This window comes from Pygocentrus nattereri, chromosome 26 (genome assembly GCF_015220715.1).
Source record: "Pygocentrus nattereri isolate fPygNat1 chromosome 26, fPygNat1.pri, whole genome shotgun sequence".
NCBI lineage: Eukaryota > Metazoa > Chordata > Actinopteri > Characiformes > Serrasalmidae > Pygocentrus > Pygocentrus nattereri.
The window spans coordinates 20,200,649-20,218,324 of record NC_051236.1 but is presented as its reverse complement, the minus strand read 5'-3'; the positions used below and the strand labels follow the sequence as shown (position 1 = coordinate 20,218,324).

Here is a 17,676-nt window from a genome sequence, read left to right as displayed (position 1 = left end):
ACTGAAGTGGAACTTAGTGAAAATTAGGTAGTTTTCTGTACAAGACCGTGTACACACACACACACACACACACCCACACCTTCTTCTGCATTCTTTCTGTCTGAATATGTGGTCATGGGTGTGGCCTATACGATACACTTCCTCTCTTTAACTTTTTCTTTGATTTTTGATATTCCTGTAGCTGACGTGACTCTCCCCCAGCCTCAGGACCCTTTTTGTTTTCCCCAGGTCCCTTTGACCTCTTGTCATTTACTCAAGTCACAGAACGCCCAGCCTGCAGGCCTGCTTCCTGTGGAACCTTCATGCTCTTTCCTTTTACTGTAATCTATACACTTTCTCTTTGTTTCCTTGTCTCTTACTTCGCTTCCCATCTTTTTTTTTTCCTCTAAGGTTTCTGCACTTCCTCTTCTACTGTCTTTTCCTGTTAATTAACATTCAATAATTACTGTTTACATTTACATATTTTCTTTCCTCTCCCGTCATTACTCTACTACTCCTTTTTTTCCTCTGCTTTCTCTCTCTTATTTCAGTTTCCTCTGTGGTCATATCTTGGACCACCCAAATCTAATTTCCAAAGTTTAAAATGAAAAGGTCCATAATAACTATACAGACATGTACGCTGCCTAATAAAAGTTAGACATTTGCATTCTTTTGAATATGTAAAAAAAATGAATTACCCTTGAAGATTTTAACATTAGCTATTTACTAGAGGATCAATTTACAGTTCATAAACTAAATTGCAGTTAGAAGAATTATAAATGAGGAATTTGCCTGCATTCAGATTTGCCTGCTTAATAAATATTGAATTTTTATTAAATATTTTATAATTAATAATGTAAAACTACCCACATGTGGTTTAAACTACTAAAAAGAATTGAGTGGTGACATCATATGAGGAAGGGAAATCACTTTATTTAGGAGTTGTATTGTTTTTCTCAACAAAAAAAAAGAACAAAAAAAAACTTGATGCTCTGTACCAAAAATGTGGTTTTTAATTGGTTAACCCCTCTTTGATGGCTTATTATAACTACATGGACTATTTGTTTATTGAATGTGTTATTATATTTTAGACTTCATATTGTTCTCAGTATAACCAAAAAAAGCAATTTGTGGGGCACTTCATATAAGCTTATTTTTTTTATATATCATGACCCATTTATTTATTGGCTGAAGGAAACCTATTTACAGAATATGCCTGTGCTAATATGGTTTATGCAAATTAAATTTTGGACTACTTATGTACAGCCCAGGCCCCCAAAAAAGCTGATGCGCTGTGCAAAAGATATATAAAAAGCACATGCAAAGATGTGCAAATCATTTGAACTCTATTTTTAATTGAAAATAGTACAAATACAACATATCAAATGTTGAAACTGAAACTTTATTGTTTTTTTGAAAAAATATATGTCCATTTTGAATTTGATGCCAGCGACATGTTTCAAAAAAGTTGGAACGGAGGCATGTTTACCACTGTGTTGCACCTTCTTTTAACAACACTCTGTAAGGGAATTGTGAACTGAGGAGACCAACTGCTGTAGTCTAGAAAGTGCAATATTTTGGAAAATGAAATTTTGAAATAGGGTTTCAGCAGATCAACAGTAGGAGGTCTTTTTTTGTGGAATTTTTTGTTACATAATGCACTAAATGTTGTGACCGGTCTAGACTGCAGGCCAGCCAGTTTAGCATCTGGACTCTTTTACTATAAAGCCATGCCAAACCACATTCTGCACATATTACAACAGCATGGCATCTGGTCTCGCTGAAATAAGCATGGCCAGACATCATCTGGGTGGCAACATATGTTGCTCCACAACCGGTACAATGGTGCCTTCACAGAGGTGCAAGTCACCCATGCCGTGTGCACTAATGCAGGTCCGTATTAACTATACAGACATGTATGCTGTCCATCGAACAAATAAATTGTTACGCCACACCTTTTTTGGGTATATTTTGCAGCACTCAGCTTCGTGTCCATCTAAGTGTGTTTCATGGTATGACAATCAGGATTTGCCTACTTAATGAATATTGAATTGAATATTTAATAATAAATAATGTAAGGTGGTTTAAACTACTGAAGGAATTTAGTGCTGATGTTACTTGAAGTGAAATCACTTTATTTACATGTTATATAGTTTTCATATATGGCCTGATATTTGTTTGTGGAATGTTTTACCATTATACAGGCCATAATACAAAAATTCTAAACCACCAGCAATTCTAGTCTTGACACTGCACTGAGGCAAGATTAGAGAATAAGACACAGGTGAGTGAAATTTAAGTGACTATTTCCAGAATGACAGTTTTTTCTTATTATTAAAGCTACAGTGAGAGCTTTGCTTTGTCTTTGGTCACATGAAGTAGCCACAGGATGAGAGGCATGTAGATAGAGGGGAAAATTAAGCAGGCTAATGTCTCTCTTCCTGTGTGGAAGTGTGGCAGTCTGCTGCTAGAGACAGCTGTCTGTGACCTCTGGGGTGGGGGTTTTATTTGGACAGTTGCTGCTCTGCAGTCATGCCCCTCAGCTGGAGTCCTTTTGTCCTACAGATTCTACTAACTCTCCTCCAGACATGGCAGAAATGACAGCAGCTTGTTAAAAGCTCAGCCGACCACAGGCATGCATCAGTGACCGGACTGTTGGCTCCACTTTCCCTTTTTAAAATTCAGCTGCTTTGTGTGCGCTGTGAGGACAAGGACCATGAAGCACTCAGTAGAAGTTTAATCATTCATGAAGCCTCTGATAAATTATAAGTCACTTTTTTTGTACTTTGGCCTTTCATGTAAACAGCTATCAAATCTCAGACACGCAGATATCCATAGTCTTTCTTTGACTATTAAGTCTCTGTTTTCCAGAGAGTGGGAAGACCTCCTTTTACCCACTAATCTTAAAGGTGGGCAGTATGGCAAAGATCGCATTTAAGAATATCGCATTTAAGCCGTTCTCATTATACAGGCTGTGTTAGGTTTTTTTTTTTTTTTTTTTTTTTTTTTGTCATTGTTCTTTAAGCACTCAATATACTCAAAAAAAAGCATATTGCCATGTAATTTATCACAATAATCAAGGGGATTATATTGCACGCCCTAATGATACAGCAAAAAAAGATCATCACCGTAGTAAGGCCTTATTACAGTACATGGTGTATGTTATGATACTCTAGTTTTGATGGTTTGTTGACAAGTTGGAATGACAAAAATGCACCAGAAAAAAATGTGAAACATCACAGGCCTACAAAGCCATGAAAATATACCGTTACTCTATTCATCCATGGCAAGAATAAACTAAGCAGGAACAGGACCCCAAGAAAAGTGAAATATATATCCTGGCATCCAAAGTTCTGAATCTCAGTTGAGATGTGTTCAGATGAGCATTCTCAGGAGCATTGGTTCTACTCATCAGAGGCTTTTGGCACAAACTTGTAGAGTACATGGCATCTTGATTGCATGCTGTCATTAAACTAAAAGAGGGACATACTATATACTAAGACATTCTGAAATTGTTAAAATTTCATTCAAAGTTTTATGGTGATAAGTTTTCATTAGAAATTCTACTTTCAAATTAGAAAGCAATGCAAAATAGAAGTATTTTCAGTAGTCGTCTCAGACTTCTGGAACCCACTGAATGTGTTGTCTGTCCTTTTAAAATGTAAATATACTTCTCCTACAGACTACTGCTTGGAGTACTACTAGGGAAACTATAATGAAATGCCTGGGAAGGATCAGTGGGTGGAAACTCAAATGACCTTTGCGTTTTGTTACTACAGCAAAGTAAGCAATGTGTTAAGTCACGGCTCCAAAGGTCAGTGACATATGGGTCATATTTCAGCAATCAAACAAATGCCAAATCGGGGAAAAGGCGAGTCAAGTAGAGAGGTTTTCTATGCTGCAGTTCAAAATTGTGTTCAGTTAGTTCCTGGCTTATAGACATGATTAAGTATATTTGCAGAAGCTGATTTATATTTCTCTTCCCTGTTTTGCTTCTACCCCCCCCTGTGAGTGTGCTGACTAATCTCTGATGTTCCCATGGAGTGTTATGTGAGCGCTCTAATAAAGCAGACAGCTGTTCACGTGGGCTCTTGGATCACTGGCATCAGCAACAGAGTACCATGACTCTGCTAGAATGTGCAAACTGTTAATTCAGATTCAAATTCAGATTCCTTTATTGATCCCAGGGGGAAATTGCAGTTGTTACAGTTGCAGCCATTTATGTAAAAATAAACACTTTACTAATAATTTAAGACAATATAGAGAATTTACAGTATGTACACCAGATTTAAGTACTTAAGAATATAGTAAGGTGGTGGTGATTGTGGTAGTAATATGAAACAATAGGTATAAAGCAGTTACAATTATTTAAATTATTTAATTGCCATTAATAATGGCAGGCACATGAACTGATGAGAATATTTGTCTGTGTTTGTGTGTATGCAATATGAGGGAGAGAGAGAGCACACACATGGCTCAAAATGTGGGCAGGGAATCTCAAATGTGTATGAGAGTGCAGAATTCTTGGCTGTGCAGGCTGAAATGCAGCACAGAAGTGTTAGCCTGATAGGAGTACAGACAGTCTGTCTACACACTGGAACATTCAGTGCTTCAGATATGCCTGTCTATGTACATCATGTACTGATCTATATGCTGCCTAAATTTCTTTTGTGTACTGAACAGCATGATGAAATAATGAATACATAACCTCATAATTCCAAAATATCTAATATAACCACATAGAATAAGGCAAAAGTGTCTAACAAGATTTGTCATTTTGGACAATTTCATATTGTTTTGGTATATATTTTTGTAAATAGAACCATTTTAGATTCTTAAGTTAATTAAAACTTATTTTTTAGGTTAACAGTAATTTACTGTTCTGGGACTTTTCACTTTTTTATAAAATTGTTTGAACAACCAAACTAAATCAGGAATATGTTAATCAATGTTTTTTATTTCTGTTGACTTATTTCCCAAGTCTTGTCCTGTATATTTTTGGAAAATATTAGTCCTTCACACTATCAGTACCAGCTGATTTATGACGAGGCCGAGAACCTGCGACATTGACCAAGTCGGTGGGTTCCAAACCAGGCCACATCAGTCTAGTGTCCATGTTAGGCTATGGCTAACCCAAAAATTCCTGCTTTTCCACTGTCCATGTCAGTGTGGTTTTTATGCTTATGTATATAAATTGTACAAATGTTTCCAGAATACTTGAAATTCGGAAAAATGTGTCCATCTATAGTGAGTGTACAAACGTCTATGCATCCATCTATAGGGAGTGTACAAATATCTGTTTACATCAAAAGCTTCAAATATGTGTGTGGAAACCCAGCTAGTAACGTATCAGTCATGTATTACAGAATATTGGAAGAGTTGCTCTAGGAATAAATAGAATCAAGGCCTGGATGACTTTCTTTCAGCAGCCCTCAACCTTCATGGTCAGTGCTTTCTCCCACTTTCTGCAGAGGTCACTGTTTCCTTTTCACTGCAAGTCTGCATGTCAGGTCTGGTAAACTGATACTCATTTCTCATTGGGTGGAAGCACTGCAATGCACTGTGAATCACACAACTATAGTGCAAGTCATAAAGACACACAACACATCTGACCTATATTTTTTCTGTTTCAGAGTTGGAGTGGACCCTGATCAGGACCTTCAGCCATGTGGAGATAGCTTCCAGGTCCTTCAAGGAGTGAGTTCAGTCCAAAATGTATACAAGATGTGTTTACTGTGGTGTGTTTGTTGTTTTTTTTTTTTTGTTTTTTGTTTTTTTTTCTTCAGAAACAAAAATGGAGACTGTTATTGACCTACATTTAGCTGTATAATGAGCTTCTGGCGTTTCCTGTGCATCAGAGTGAGCCATGTGTTAATGCATGGCAAGACCATCTTGGTGCACATCGCTGGTTAGGTGTTCTAGTTAGGTCCTTTTATTTAGTCCTGTTTTAGTTTGGGCCCCCAAGAAATTTTGCTTCTAAAAGATTAGCAGAGCTTGCTAGAGAAACAGAAAGCTGAAACTAACCACAAAGTCCTTTTGATTTGTAATGGTTCTGCTTCCTTTTAGCATACAACAGATCTTCCCCATGAGTCCAAAAACTCAGGCCACATTTATCCACCTTGACAAGAGATTAATGCGTTCTGACTCTAACACAGTTTAAATAACGATGCTGGATTTAGCTTGCCTTAAATACTCTCAGTAAATCAGTAAAACAATAAATGACAAATAAAAGAAATAATCATGCCTTTGCCTCCAATCACAAAAATTCATCACATAGCTACTACTACTGTTTTTAGCTATCTTGAGGCCTGAATCTTTTATGTACTGTGGTTTGCCAGTCACTCATTGGCAGGATACAATCTTTCCATACAGCTTCATTGCAAAGTTGAAAAAGCAAACTTTGGAACTCCAAACAAATCTAGGCTCATTGACTGTGTTTGAGATTTTTATTATTTATTATTTTTTTGCTTTGTCTGCTCTGAAAGGAAAACTGGAAAACCATTATGATTTGCCATGCTTAGAGACTTCTGCTGTTTTTCTTGTGCTGTTTTCTGTCTTTTCTCTAGGATGGAAGTCAGCAGGAAGGCCAGAGTAAGACCAAGCAAGAGAGCGCTTGGCTGTTTAGACTGTGGTACACTTTTGACCACAAGTATCCTTGCACTGTGTTCTGCAGAGCTCAGAAATGTTGACTTTTTATAGCCATGCTGTCCAGGAAACACCATCAGTGCAGTCTTCTATTTCTGAAGCTGCTGTCTTAAACTCCACCCTTTGCCTCTCTGCTTGCTCTTTTATTTCTGTCCTTTTCTTCCTCCCTCTCCTTTTTTTTTTCTACCCTCATGTCTAAGTGAGTGAGCTTAGTGACGTTCCTTAAGACTTGCACAAATGATGAGTGAAAGAAAACGCTTGACGTCTGCTGCAATGTGGCGAAAGGATGAAAGTGAGGACAGCATGCACTGACAGGATCTGGGAGAGCTGTTCAGGAATCTCATTGTGGATTTTGGTTGGAGTGACTGAGCAGGGGCCATTTAATCAAGGGAAATGAGAGACAGGAAAGAGAAGAAAAAGAGGAAGAGATGACTAGTGAATGAATCCAGGCTTTAGTTAAAGTTGTTTCATCCTTGAGGGAGTTCCTCAGAGACTGTGAGGAGCTAAAAGAATTCTTCCATTTATATCCTTCTCACCAAGTGCCCCACGTTCACTCCTCTGCCAGAGAGCCCTCTGTTACTGAAACAGTAGAGGCAAATTAAAACACACAACATGACCTTGAAAGCAGTAGTTTGGGGAAATATCTAATTGTGCAGTTAGCCTAGAGGCAGTCAGTAGTGAATGTTTGGTATCTGAAGTTCAGACGCTTGCTTTCTGGAAGTCAAGTGGCTTTTATTGTCATTCCGTCTATGTACAAGTACACAGTGGAGCGAAATCATGTTCCTCCAGGAATATGGTGCAACATGAAACACATGCAAACTGCACATGCAAAGGCACCTTCTTGCCTGAAACCATGTCCAGTTGTTAAGTAATCACAAAGAGACTTGCTTACATGGAGGAAGGTACAGACAGATTTTAAGCTTCTAGATGCAATTATTTTTAGCTACGCAAAACACTGTTTTCCATTTTTATGGATAGGTTTGTCATGCACAGTCATAAAATAAGTAAGTCTATTTAAGATTACTTAGCTTTATGCTTTGAGGCAAGCATGTATTGGTTTATGCAAGCAAGCTGCATCATGCTGATTGGTTAGCTTAAGCTATTGTTATCTATAAAAATGGACAAAATTTATGCTACCTTTCAAAAGCTTGGATTCACTTTGCCAATGAATGTTTTCTATTGTATAAACAATACGCTTTACATCATATATTTCATGCATATATACCAGAGGTCTTCAGACCTTGAATCCAGTTTCCAGTCCTGCATTTTGTAATCACTAGTAGTTAACGGACTAGTTGATGTAACTGATTGGCCAACTAGCATCCTGCCTACCAGTGACAGCAAAATCCAGGACGACAAATTGGATTAAAGGTCTAGATTTAATGATCTCTGATATATTATACATCTTTATTCATCATGCTGGATGTACCAATGTTTTTTTCAGTTGGCCTTCTGCTAATTATTAAAATGTTATTCGTAGTTTAGAATACTTTTATTCAGTTATCTGCAAAACGATTGGACTTGAACCTGGAACCTGAATTTTAAACATTTGAATGATAATTCTATGTGTTTGAATTGTAGTGCTTGTTGTATAACTAAAAAACAGCAGTTGTTGTTGAAGTCTGAATTTGCTCTGTGCTTCTGTTCATCTATAATTGTTACTGCTATAAAGACGCTCAGAGCAAATAATTGCAGCTGGCTCTCGGAGACTCTCAGATCCATAATTTGCAAATCCGAGCAAGCCGCAGGAGCTCTTAGCAGCTACAAGATTTATGCTTTTGACAGTTTACAGTGCAAAAAAATATAGCAGGGCATTACAGTAGAGAAGAGAACAGCAGCAGGTGAAGGTGGGCTACAGCTAAGATGCAGATGCATAAAATGGCAGCGAGCAAGTGTTCTGCACAGTTGCATGCACATTAACCCTTTACTCACTTCCTGCACAGCTGGAACAACAAGTTCCCCAGTTGAGTCACAGGGCCTTGTCTAGACCAGCTGTGTGTGTGGTACCTTGGGACTTTGTCATAGTAACACATGCTGTTTCATGTATGAGCTTGTTAGCTTTAGGGCATGAACTTTTATGTGCTTATTATTTTAGTTGTTTTATCTTGGTGTGAGAGCAGGTATTTGGATGTGTATATTTTCTCTATGTTGCCAAAGGTTACAGTATTGGATTGGCAGAGCCACATGCTGTTTTTCTCTTTCTGCATTAGACCTTGGTGCCAGAACTCAGTCCATTTCCAGGGTTGGTGTGGGTCTTCTGCTGATGCTAAAAACATCTCTGCCTGTGTATCATCATATGGTCTGTTCAGTACCAGACCTTCAGAGGTGCAGCTGTTTTGAGACATTGTCCTGTAACCCTCTGCTTCTCGCTTACCTGATTGGATCTGCCAGGCTGTGGGCACGTCCTCATTTGAAGTGAAAAACAAAACATGCTGCATGTGTGTATGACTGTAGTCTAAACCCAGTTACACAAACATTGCATGCAAAAGAAAACTGCAGCCATGTGATGTTTATCTTTGTTTATCTGATCTCAACTTAAGCAAGACGTATAAAAAAAAATTCCGTCATACTCTTCTGAGCAATCAAAACATCTTTGTGTTATCGGTATTGGCAAACTGTTAAAAAGCCTTTGCAACATTTTGTCTATGGTGTTTAAATGTTTTTCTTTAGTTATGAGACAATAAGAGCTTTTTAATTTCTACAGTACTGTGCAAAGGTCAGACCATTTCACACTTAATTTCCAATCAAAACCACCCTGAAATATGAGTTCACTTAGTGTTTATTTCTGAGGACATTAGGAAGGGCAAAGCTTAATGAAAAATAACTTCAAAACTGGAATTATAGAAAAAATGGCTCTCCTAACATCTGTGTAAGTAAATGGTACTAAAAGCTATCTATAGGCATTTCTTTCACTTTGATAAGACAACCCAGTGCTATAGGTATGAAAGGATATGTAGCTGTCATTACTAAGAAAAAGAAATAGACAAAGAAGAACATTCACATCTGACATGTGAAGGTTTCGTAGACGGTTGATTTTTAAATTCTAATAGGGGTTGTGAGAAGCAGAAAATCTAAACCAATTTTTAAGACTGAACATTGGAGTTGGAAGTATATCCTGGCAGATTTCTTTTAAAAAAAAAACTGAAAGCAAGTCTCCAGAAAAGAAAGGAAAGTGTAATAAAGACAAAGGGCAAAACATTTAAATACTGAAAGTTTATATTATTGTAAGCTTTTGATTTGTTTTTTTCCTGCACTGAACAATGATTAACTAGAAATTACATAAATGAAGACTGGTGCCTGACTTTTGCATAGCAATGTATAAAAATGTCCTGGAAATTCATTATTTGTACTTTTTGTAACCTAAACCATAGAACACCTTTGTTTAGACATGCTGTATCCCCCTTTGGAAACACACTACTGTGGCAAGGCCCACTTTTTATGTGAAAAGCACAGCTATTAAACATGCTTAGGTTGTAGTGCTTTTCAGTGATGGTGCAAGTGTGGCTGCTGCACTGAATTCTTGCTGAGTGATGTTATCATGTAAAGTAATGCTTACCTTGAATGATTGTTCTGGCACAAGACTTTCTCTTGACACATTTGTAGAAGCTTATGTTTTAAGCAGTACTGTTTTGGGTCTTATGTACATGGATCCTGCTAAATCTAAGCATTTAATACATGTAAACATTTGGGACTAAATATGGATCATTGGTAAGTCACTATTTATGTTTTTATTAATATTGAATTGCCAATGACCCTAATGTTTCAACAAGAGTTGTTTATTGGGGTTGAAATTTTCACCAATGTTTTCTTATTTGGGATTTGTTCTTAGGTGGGAACAGAATCTACACACTCAAGAGCACAAAGGCATGAACAGTTCTGTGGTTAAGAACACAACAAGAATCTGATTTAAAACTTTTTCTTAAGACTTTTCTCAGGAATGTATTTAAGAAAAAAAATTTATGTTTGTGAATGAGGCCCATTGTCAGCAGTGCTTAGTGTTTTAATTGGATTGCAGTTACATTATCAGTGTCAGTTCTCTCAGCAATAAAAACAAGAGATGGCTTTATTTAAGCAAATTGTGCATTCGAATGGCTTTAGCAGAGCAGTACAACAGCTGTGCTGTGCTGAGGCAAGCACAGGCCAGGAGATCAGCTTGGGCACTTTTAATAACCATGATAGCCTTAGTAAGCAGCCAGTACATTAAGCAGGCTAAAGCCTCTGATTGTGTTGCTGACATGTATTTGTGTTGGAGGACAGGGAGGCTCTGGGTTTAATGAAAGGCCTTTAGCATTATAATCATATTAAGGACTGTTGGAAGTGAACTGGAGAAGGCAGACATTATGTAGAGAGTTCATTTGAGATTCAGACCAATCCTGCTGTTAAGTTCAGATTTCAGGTCTGTCTGTCTTCCAACTGACAAAAAGCATCTTTTTTTAGTTGTGCCCTGTTATACAATTCTTCTCAGAGAAAAACATTGAGCAGCCATTTTTATCTGAGGAATATGAGCCGGTAAGATATACAGAGTAGCACTAGTCCCATTACTATATTAGTCATATTGGGATCCCATGATTTATTTGATGTTTATAAAGCTGTTTATTAGTCTTAGCACCTTCACAGGTTGCAGTATAGTCACAGTGTCGAACTTCCATACAGTTTATGTATTAGAGAAGATTTTGAGATGTCACAAAAACAAATTTTCAGTCAAAACAGACAGGGCTCATTTACATATCAGTCTCATAGGTACAGAACAAAAACAACCTATTTAATTGTAGTGGATAAAGAGACTGGAAAGTGGTCTTATAAAAACGAATTGTGGCTGTTTTTGTGACAAATACACATCCATTAACAGAAAACACTTCTGCATGTTTTGAAGCACAGTTACTGCTTATTTGCTGAATTCAAGCACATGGGGGGTATGTGGGAAAGTAATGGCATATTTTTACATCATTTTTTTCAGTATGTTAAACTCAGCAAGTAAATAGAAACTGTGCAATACAATTAGTAGCAAAATAGTGCTCGAAATTTGTTCCATGCAATTTTCTTCCCTGTAAAGGATTTTTGTTTGTTTGTTTGTTTGTTTTTGTTTTTTATTACAGTAACATATCATACACTGTGACACATGGTTTGATAATTGTGATTTTGTGAATGATTTATATGTGAATGGTTTATTTAATTTTTTTTTTGACTATTAGTACATGTCTAATGTGTGGGGAGCAGGGACAGCATTAAAATGTATAGACCAGGGTAGAGAACCACTCTTCTCAGAGAATATTTACTGTCCCTTCAATCTCCTTCTGTTCTCCTGAACCCTAAGCTCAGTTACCTGAAGCCCATCCTAACCCACAGTGGTCCTCCACTCACCACCACCTTACCAGTCTGCTGTGGCCCCCTGGCCCACTGCCTCACGAGCCCTCAGGCCTACGAGGTAAGAAACACACACAGTGTAAATAAACAGTTTGCAAATATTTATTTGGTATGTGTATACTGCATGTATTCAGAGTATTGAAACACATACACTACTGTATTTGTGTGGCTCTTGGTAAAAGAGGACTATTTTTGGTTAGTTTTAAAACTTCAGGGAAAATTCATGTTATACTTCATAGCATGTGACTGCCCAACACTGGAGGCGTGCATTATTCCATTATTGTGGAAGTGGAACTTCTGAAGGCAGAAATTGAAGAAGCTTCATGTGGGAGGTTTTTTTTTTTGTTTTGTGTGTGTGTTGAGTTTTGGTTGTACAAACTGATGGTTGATATGTTACAAGTGCCGCAACGTTTTCTGCTGTCTGCTGAGGGGCTAAAAAAATGTCAGACATTTTTGTATTCTTTTCCCAAATGCTGTGGTGAATTTGTGTAACAAATGTGGGTACATATGTAGCCAAACTACAACAAATCTTGTGTGATGTGGCATACAGTTGGTTCCTTATGTGACTCACAGAGCAGGGAAAAGAGAGAAGTAGGAACATGACCTGCTGACTAGTTTGTTTTCAAAGCTAGATGATTGCTATACCAGATGCTTTATACCGGTAACTCGCAAGTCTAAAGTCAAACTGTCGTGCAGCTTATGATGATGCACAGAATTAAAATTGATGAGTGAAGCTGCAGAGTTTCTGAGTGTAATAGAAAGGCTGTTTCTAGTCTCCAAGGGCTACTATCCTGTTCATATCCATGCAAGAACTCGGTCTGCTTTGTTTGTATAGGCCTACATTACCAGGCTCTTACCAACATAACATTGACTTGGTGCCTGCTAACTAATCTTGTTTTGAAATTAGCCTACTCGCTATTGTCTGAAGGAGCCCATTAATGAAAAAAGTTGAATTCTTTGAAAATATAGAACTAAGTATTTCAGTACAAAAGATTTTTTAAAACTTAAAAGAAATATTTTTATCCTGTATTAAATCCATGGACCTACCAGGCAATTATTAGACAGATCTAAAGGCCACCACACACTAGATGCGTTGCACTGCATCGCATAGTTTAGTATTGTGCAACTTTACGTAGCGTCACATACCAGAACAAAGCACTGCAGTACTACATAGATTGCATTGCAGTGAGAGTGCAGAGAAACATCAAGTTAAAAGCCATCAGTTTGCTACCTCTTCTCAAACTTGGTGTTTCCAAGCTGAAAGATGGAGGCAAAGGACTAGGCTAGTAGTGTTGGCTGAGTTTTATTTATTGTAGTAATGGCAAAATGCTGAGGGATGTTCTGAGACTTGCTGAGAAATTAAAGAGTGCTTTGAGTCACTAATTGTTGACACTTGTTTAGTTTTTGGAATGTGGTGCATTTGGATGCGGCATGATGTGGCCCATCCTGTGTTTCATGGCTTTAACTTATTGATCTATCCATGTTCAACCAATGAATGCGTTCTTTCATTGCAGCTATTGCTAGGCTGGACAAGCTATACAGGACCTGATCTAATAGTGTAATTTTCACATACAATAACTGTAATTTGACTTGAACAATGCGCTTGTATTGTAGTTGTATGCTACAGAGTTTTATTAGGCAAAATGGAACTTCTGCCAACATTTCTGTAAAGCTTAGCCAACTTCACAGCATTTGCTTTAGAATAGTTCAGTCAATTGGACAGGAACAGCAGTAGACCTGTGTTTTCAGGAACATAAAGACCTAAAATGTAGATGATGCCTTCTCTTTAATAGGACACGACAAGAAGCTTATTCTAAAAACTGGGACTCATATCAAGGTTCTGGCACCTGTAAGGGGGTGGAATGTGCCATGCGTTTAACACTGAGAAAGTGGAGTAAATGCTGAATAACTGGCTGGAATACTAAGATTAAAGCTTATTCAGAAATTATTCAAATTCCTCCAGTGTCCTCACACTCAGTTCTCTGTTCTGAAGGAAATGGCTCTTGGTGAGCTCCTCATTCGTGAGCTTCAGCTTCTATAGCTTGACTGCTGATATTATTGTGGTATTATGAAACTATGTTTGAAAAGGGCAGAGAGGGCACAAAAGCGCCAGAGCTTTTAAACTGAAGGAAGACGCGCTCTGTATTCATTTCTTTACAAAAGAGGCTTTCAGTAATGGCACTCTGACGAGCGTGGGCCTGCGAGCCATTCCGTTCCAATATCTCAAACATGGAGAACACTGCCATTCACTGTGCGGTCACAGTCTGATTCACTCTGGCAAATTCCCCTATTCATCTCAATGCTTATACTGTAGCTAGGGATGCTTGGCTGATTTCACAAATATCTCACAGTCCTCCATTGTGCTGCTTTGGCACAATGAGCCAAATGTCCTACCAGGCCACATCCCTCAAGCCCTCTTGCCCCCATCCTCCTCTATTGTGAAAGAGGACAGAGCTATTAGTGAATAAAAGCAAATAAAAATGATTATCACTACTCAATGTGACTTGTAACATCTTCACCCTCACAGCTTCTCTGACATTAGAACCTGTTGTAGTTTCTGCAGAATCATTGTGTGTCTCCAGCTTCTTTGTGTTAATGCCTTGTCAGCATTTGCTGAATCAAGCACTTTTTACTGCGTATTTATTTAAATTTATTTAAGTCATTTTTTTAAACCATCGCTTTCACAGGAAAGTAAGCTAAAACATGGGACAAATTCTGTAAACTTCCTCTTACCCCATATGCACTAGATCAGCCAAGACGTCTGAAGTTTGCTTCCTGAGTTTTACACTGAACCTTCAAAGCTAATGTAGCTAACAAAATAATTCTAAAATTGTAAAAAACTCGTATCTTACCAATTGCATGCATACAGCTTTGTTCGGGCAAAAAGCTCATCCAGGATTTTAGCATATCTGATTTGAGCAGGAAAGATATTTTTTTTTTTTATGCAGAAAATCTGCATCTCAAAATCACACCGTTACCTTAAACCACTTCAAGCTGTCAAGTAATCTCGAATAGACTTGCTTATGTTGTTTCTGAAACTGTATGAGATACTGTTTAAACTGGTTGGCTAAAAAAAAACAAACAAAAATTAAGTATGAACATGATTCCAAGTTACATTGGCCTGTGAAACTAAAGCAATGGAGTTCAGACACTAAACATGTCTTGCCTGATCAGCTACATACATGTGCAAAAGTTTGGTCAAATAACGCATTGGTATATGGCCTGTGTGAAAGATTTGGTGCAGTTTCTAATGCATGTTGTACTTTTTTTCCCCCAATATGTTAAACTCCAGTAACTAGATTAACTGAAAAATGTCATATTTTAAACGTGTTCTTTGTATTTTCACTCAGAAAATCAACAGAAAGTACAGTTTGGCCAGGGATATTGAAACTTTTCTTGGGGATGTAAACTTTTGCATATGGTTGCATATAGAAAGGAGAAAACTGTCTTCTCTTGATTTTTTTTTTTTTTTTTTTTTTTTTTTTTTTTTTTTTTTTTTTATTAATTAAAATATTGCTTTAAATCATAGCTCTATCCTCCATCCTCCTGTGCCAATTCCCCCCATCCCCTTTTTTTGTTCCTTCCCTAATAGCTTAAGTGAGACATGCTCCTTATTTGGTCATTATCCTGTACAGGTTGTAGGCCCTGATACAGTGTCTGTAAAGGGTCAGCTGCAGCTACTTTTCAGTCTGATGCATTGTTTTTCCTAGAGAGCTCAGTGTATGACTGTTGACAGTGAACACATGAGGGTTGTTGATCATTAGGGCTGTAACAGTAAATTCAGCCCACAGTTTGATTGGATTGTCAATACTATGTTGAATATTCTCACAAAATTTTGAGCAAGATTAGAATGGAGAGAAATTGTTGTACAATTCACTTAAAGATGCAATTTGCTGATTGTAAATGTAGTTACATTACACATCATAATCAATAGAATGATTTAATTTTCCATTTCACATGTACACAGTGCATCATATTTTTGCATTGCAGTATTAGTTTTACAACAGTTACACTGCAACTACTCATTCCAATTATCCTTCTGTTCTTTTATTTACTGCATATCTTTTGTTGTTTTATCCAACCATAAGCTCTTCTTGTTCTTTCAAGTAGCATGGTTTATTAATTATGTGAATTGCTCTAAAGCTTTTAAGAGAATCTGCATTTCATGTTAAATGTTATGTAATAAGCTTTAGTTTGTTTCATCCCTCTTTACATACAGTAATCCTTTCAGTGACATGCTGTACTTTTATCCCTCCAGCATTTGACCTGTCAAAATGGCTAACCAGAGACTGGGACAGATCAGATCTACGATAGCAGCAGTGCTCCATAAATATCCAGCTTAATCCCTCGAAGTCACTTGTGATACCACAAGCATGTTGTATTATTTTTCAGCATAATGTTTTATTTTTCATTTGTAATAATTGAACAAAAATGGAGAAATTCTATCAGAAATGCAACTTCCAAAATTCCAACACCATATTTTAATTAGTTATACAGTTTTATTAATTTTACAGTCTTCAATAGTTATTTTACAGAATAGAAAAAAAAACAGAAAACATGCACAATTGCAGACTGAACTTGTTGATAGAAAACGTCTATGAAATGCACAGGGACCACCTATGTCATTTGTTAATTTCCATTCACAGTGGCCACTGAGCACAAATTATTCCTTTTTCAGCATTGTGTATAAAAACAGTATTTGTGTGTCCTTCGCCTGTATTACAGCTTTCATTCTTTTTAGAAATCTACAGGGATCTTTTTCCACACCTCCAAAGTTTAGTCTTAGAAATTGGTTGCACTTTCCACTTCTCATGATCCAGGTACTCCAGACGCATATAATATTCTTGAGGTCTGGACTGCTGGTCAGTCTATTGTTCTGAGAACACACCTTCTTCGTTCTGCTTTGTTTTTTTGATTTGATTTATTATATATATAAAATCTCCTTAGAAATATCCCATGGAAAAATAAATAATTTGAACTTAATGACTGTTCTTAATTGAAAAGTTATAAATGAAGGATGGTTGCTGAGTTTTACACAGTACTGTAAATATAATTTGCAACCACCTGTGTGATTAATTATGTAATTCTGCAATTACATTGCAGTAGTACAGCAAAACAAACAAAAAAAAAACTCTAAACCTCCAAGGGTTAATCTGCTGTTAGAGAGGCTATGCCTGTTGCCCTGGCATGAAAGACATTTGCAGGCAATGGGGACTTTCCCTTTCACCCAGACACACACAGGTAGTTGTTGTTTGATTTATTTATTTATTTATTACTCACAAAGGTGTGTGTGTGTGTGTGTGTGTGTGTGTGTGAGACTGTTAAGACAATCTAAGTCTAGTTCCACTCTTTACTCTGTTCTTGTGTCTCCACAGTGTCCCTCATGAACCTTTTTTTCTGAGTTTGCAAGCGAGTGTGTCTGCCTGTGTGGTTTCTGACCCTGGTGTTGAAGCTGTCCTGCACATTTTATTGTTTACCCTGCTCTAACGTATCCATTTTAACTTAGGAAGGGCTTGTTAACAAACTCATTGAGCTAGAGCAGGGATGCCATCAAAATGTGCAGGACGGATGTCTTTCAAGACCAAGCTTGAGATCCACAGGAATAACAGCGTGTGTGTGTGTGCGCATCCATGTGCCCTCAGCACCCCACCCCTGTTCCCTCGTGTCCAACTTGTCGCTGTGCTCTGC

At 37.4% G+C, this 17,676-nt stretch overlaps 1 protein-coding gene across 3 annotated transcripts in view; it reads left to right on the top strand.

Moving 5' to 3' along the window:
* Nucleotides 1-17,676, top strand: part of slc9a7 (solute carrier family 9 member 7) — a 58,669-nt gene that overhangs the window by 38,318 nt on the left and 2,675 nt on the right. For 2 of the 3 annotated variants that reach the window (XM_017720722.2, XM_017720732.2), the window contains 3 exons: nucleotides 5,613-5,676; nucleotides 6,546-6,628; nucleotides 11,944-12,049. In XM_017720722.2, the coding sequence (XP_017576211.2) occupies nucleotides 5,613-5,676; nucleotides 6,546-6,628; nucleotides 11,944-12,049 (253 nt within the window). Of the gene's footprint in view, nucleotides 1-5,612; nucleotides 5,677-6,545; nucleotides 6,629-11,943; nucleotides 12,050-17,363; nucleotides 17,673-17,676 lie in introns of those variants that run through there. The other variant, XM_037535045.1, reaches the window with a different exon arrangement.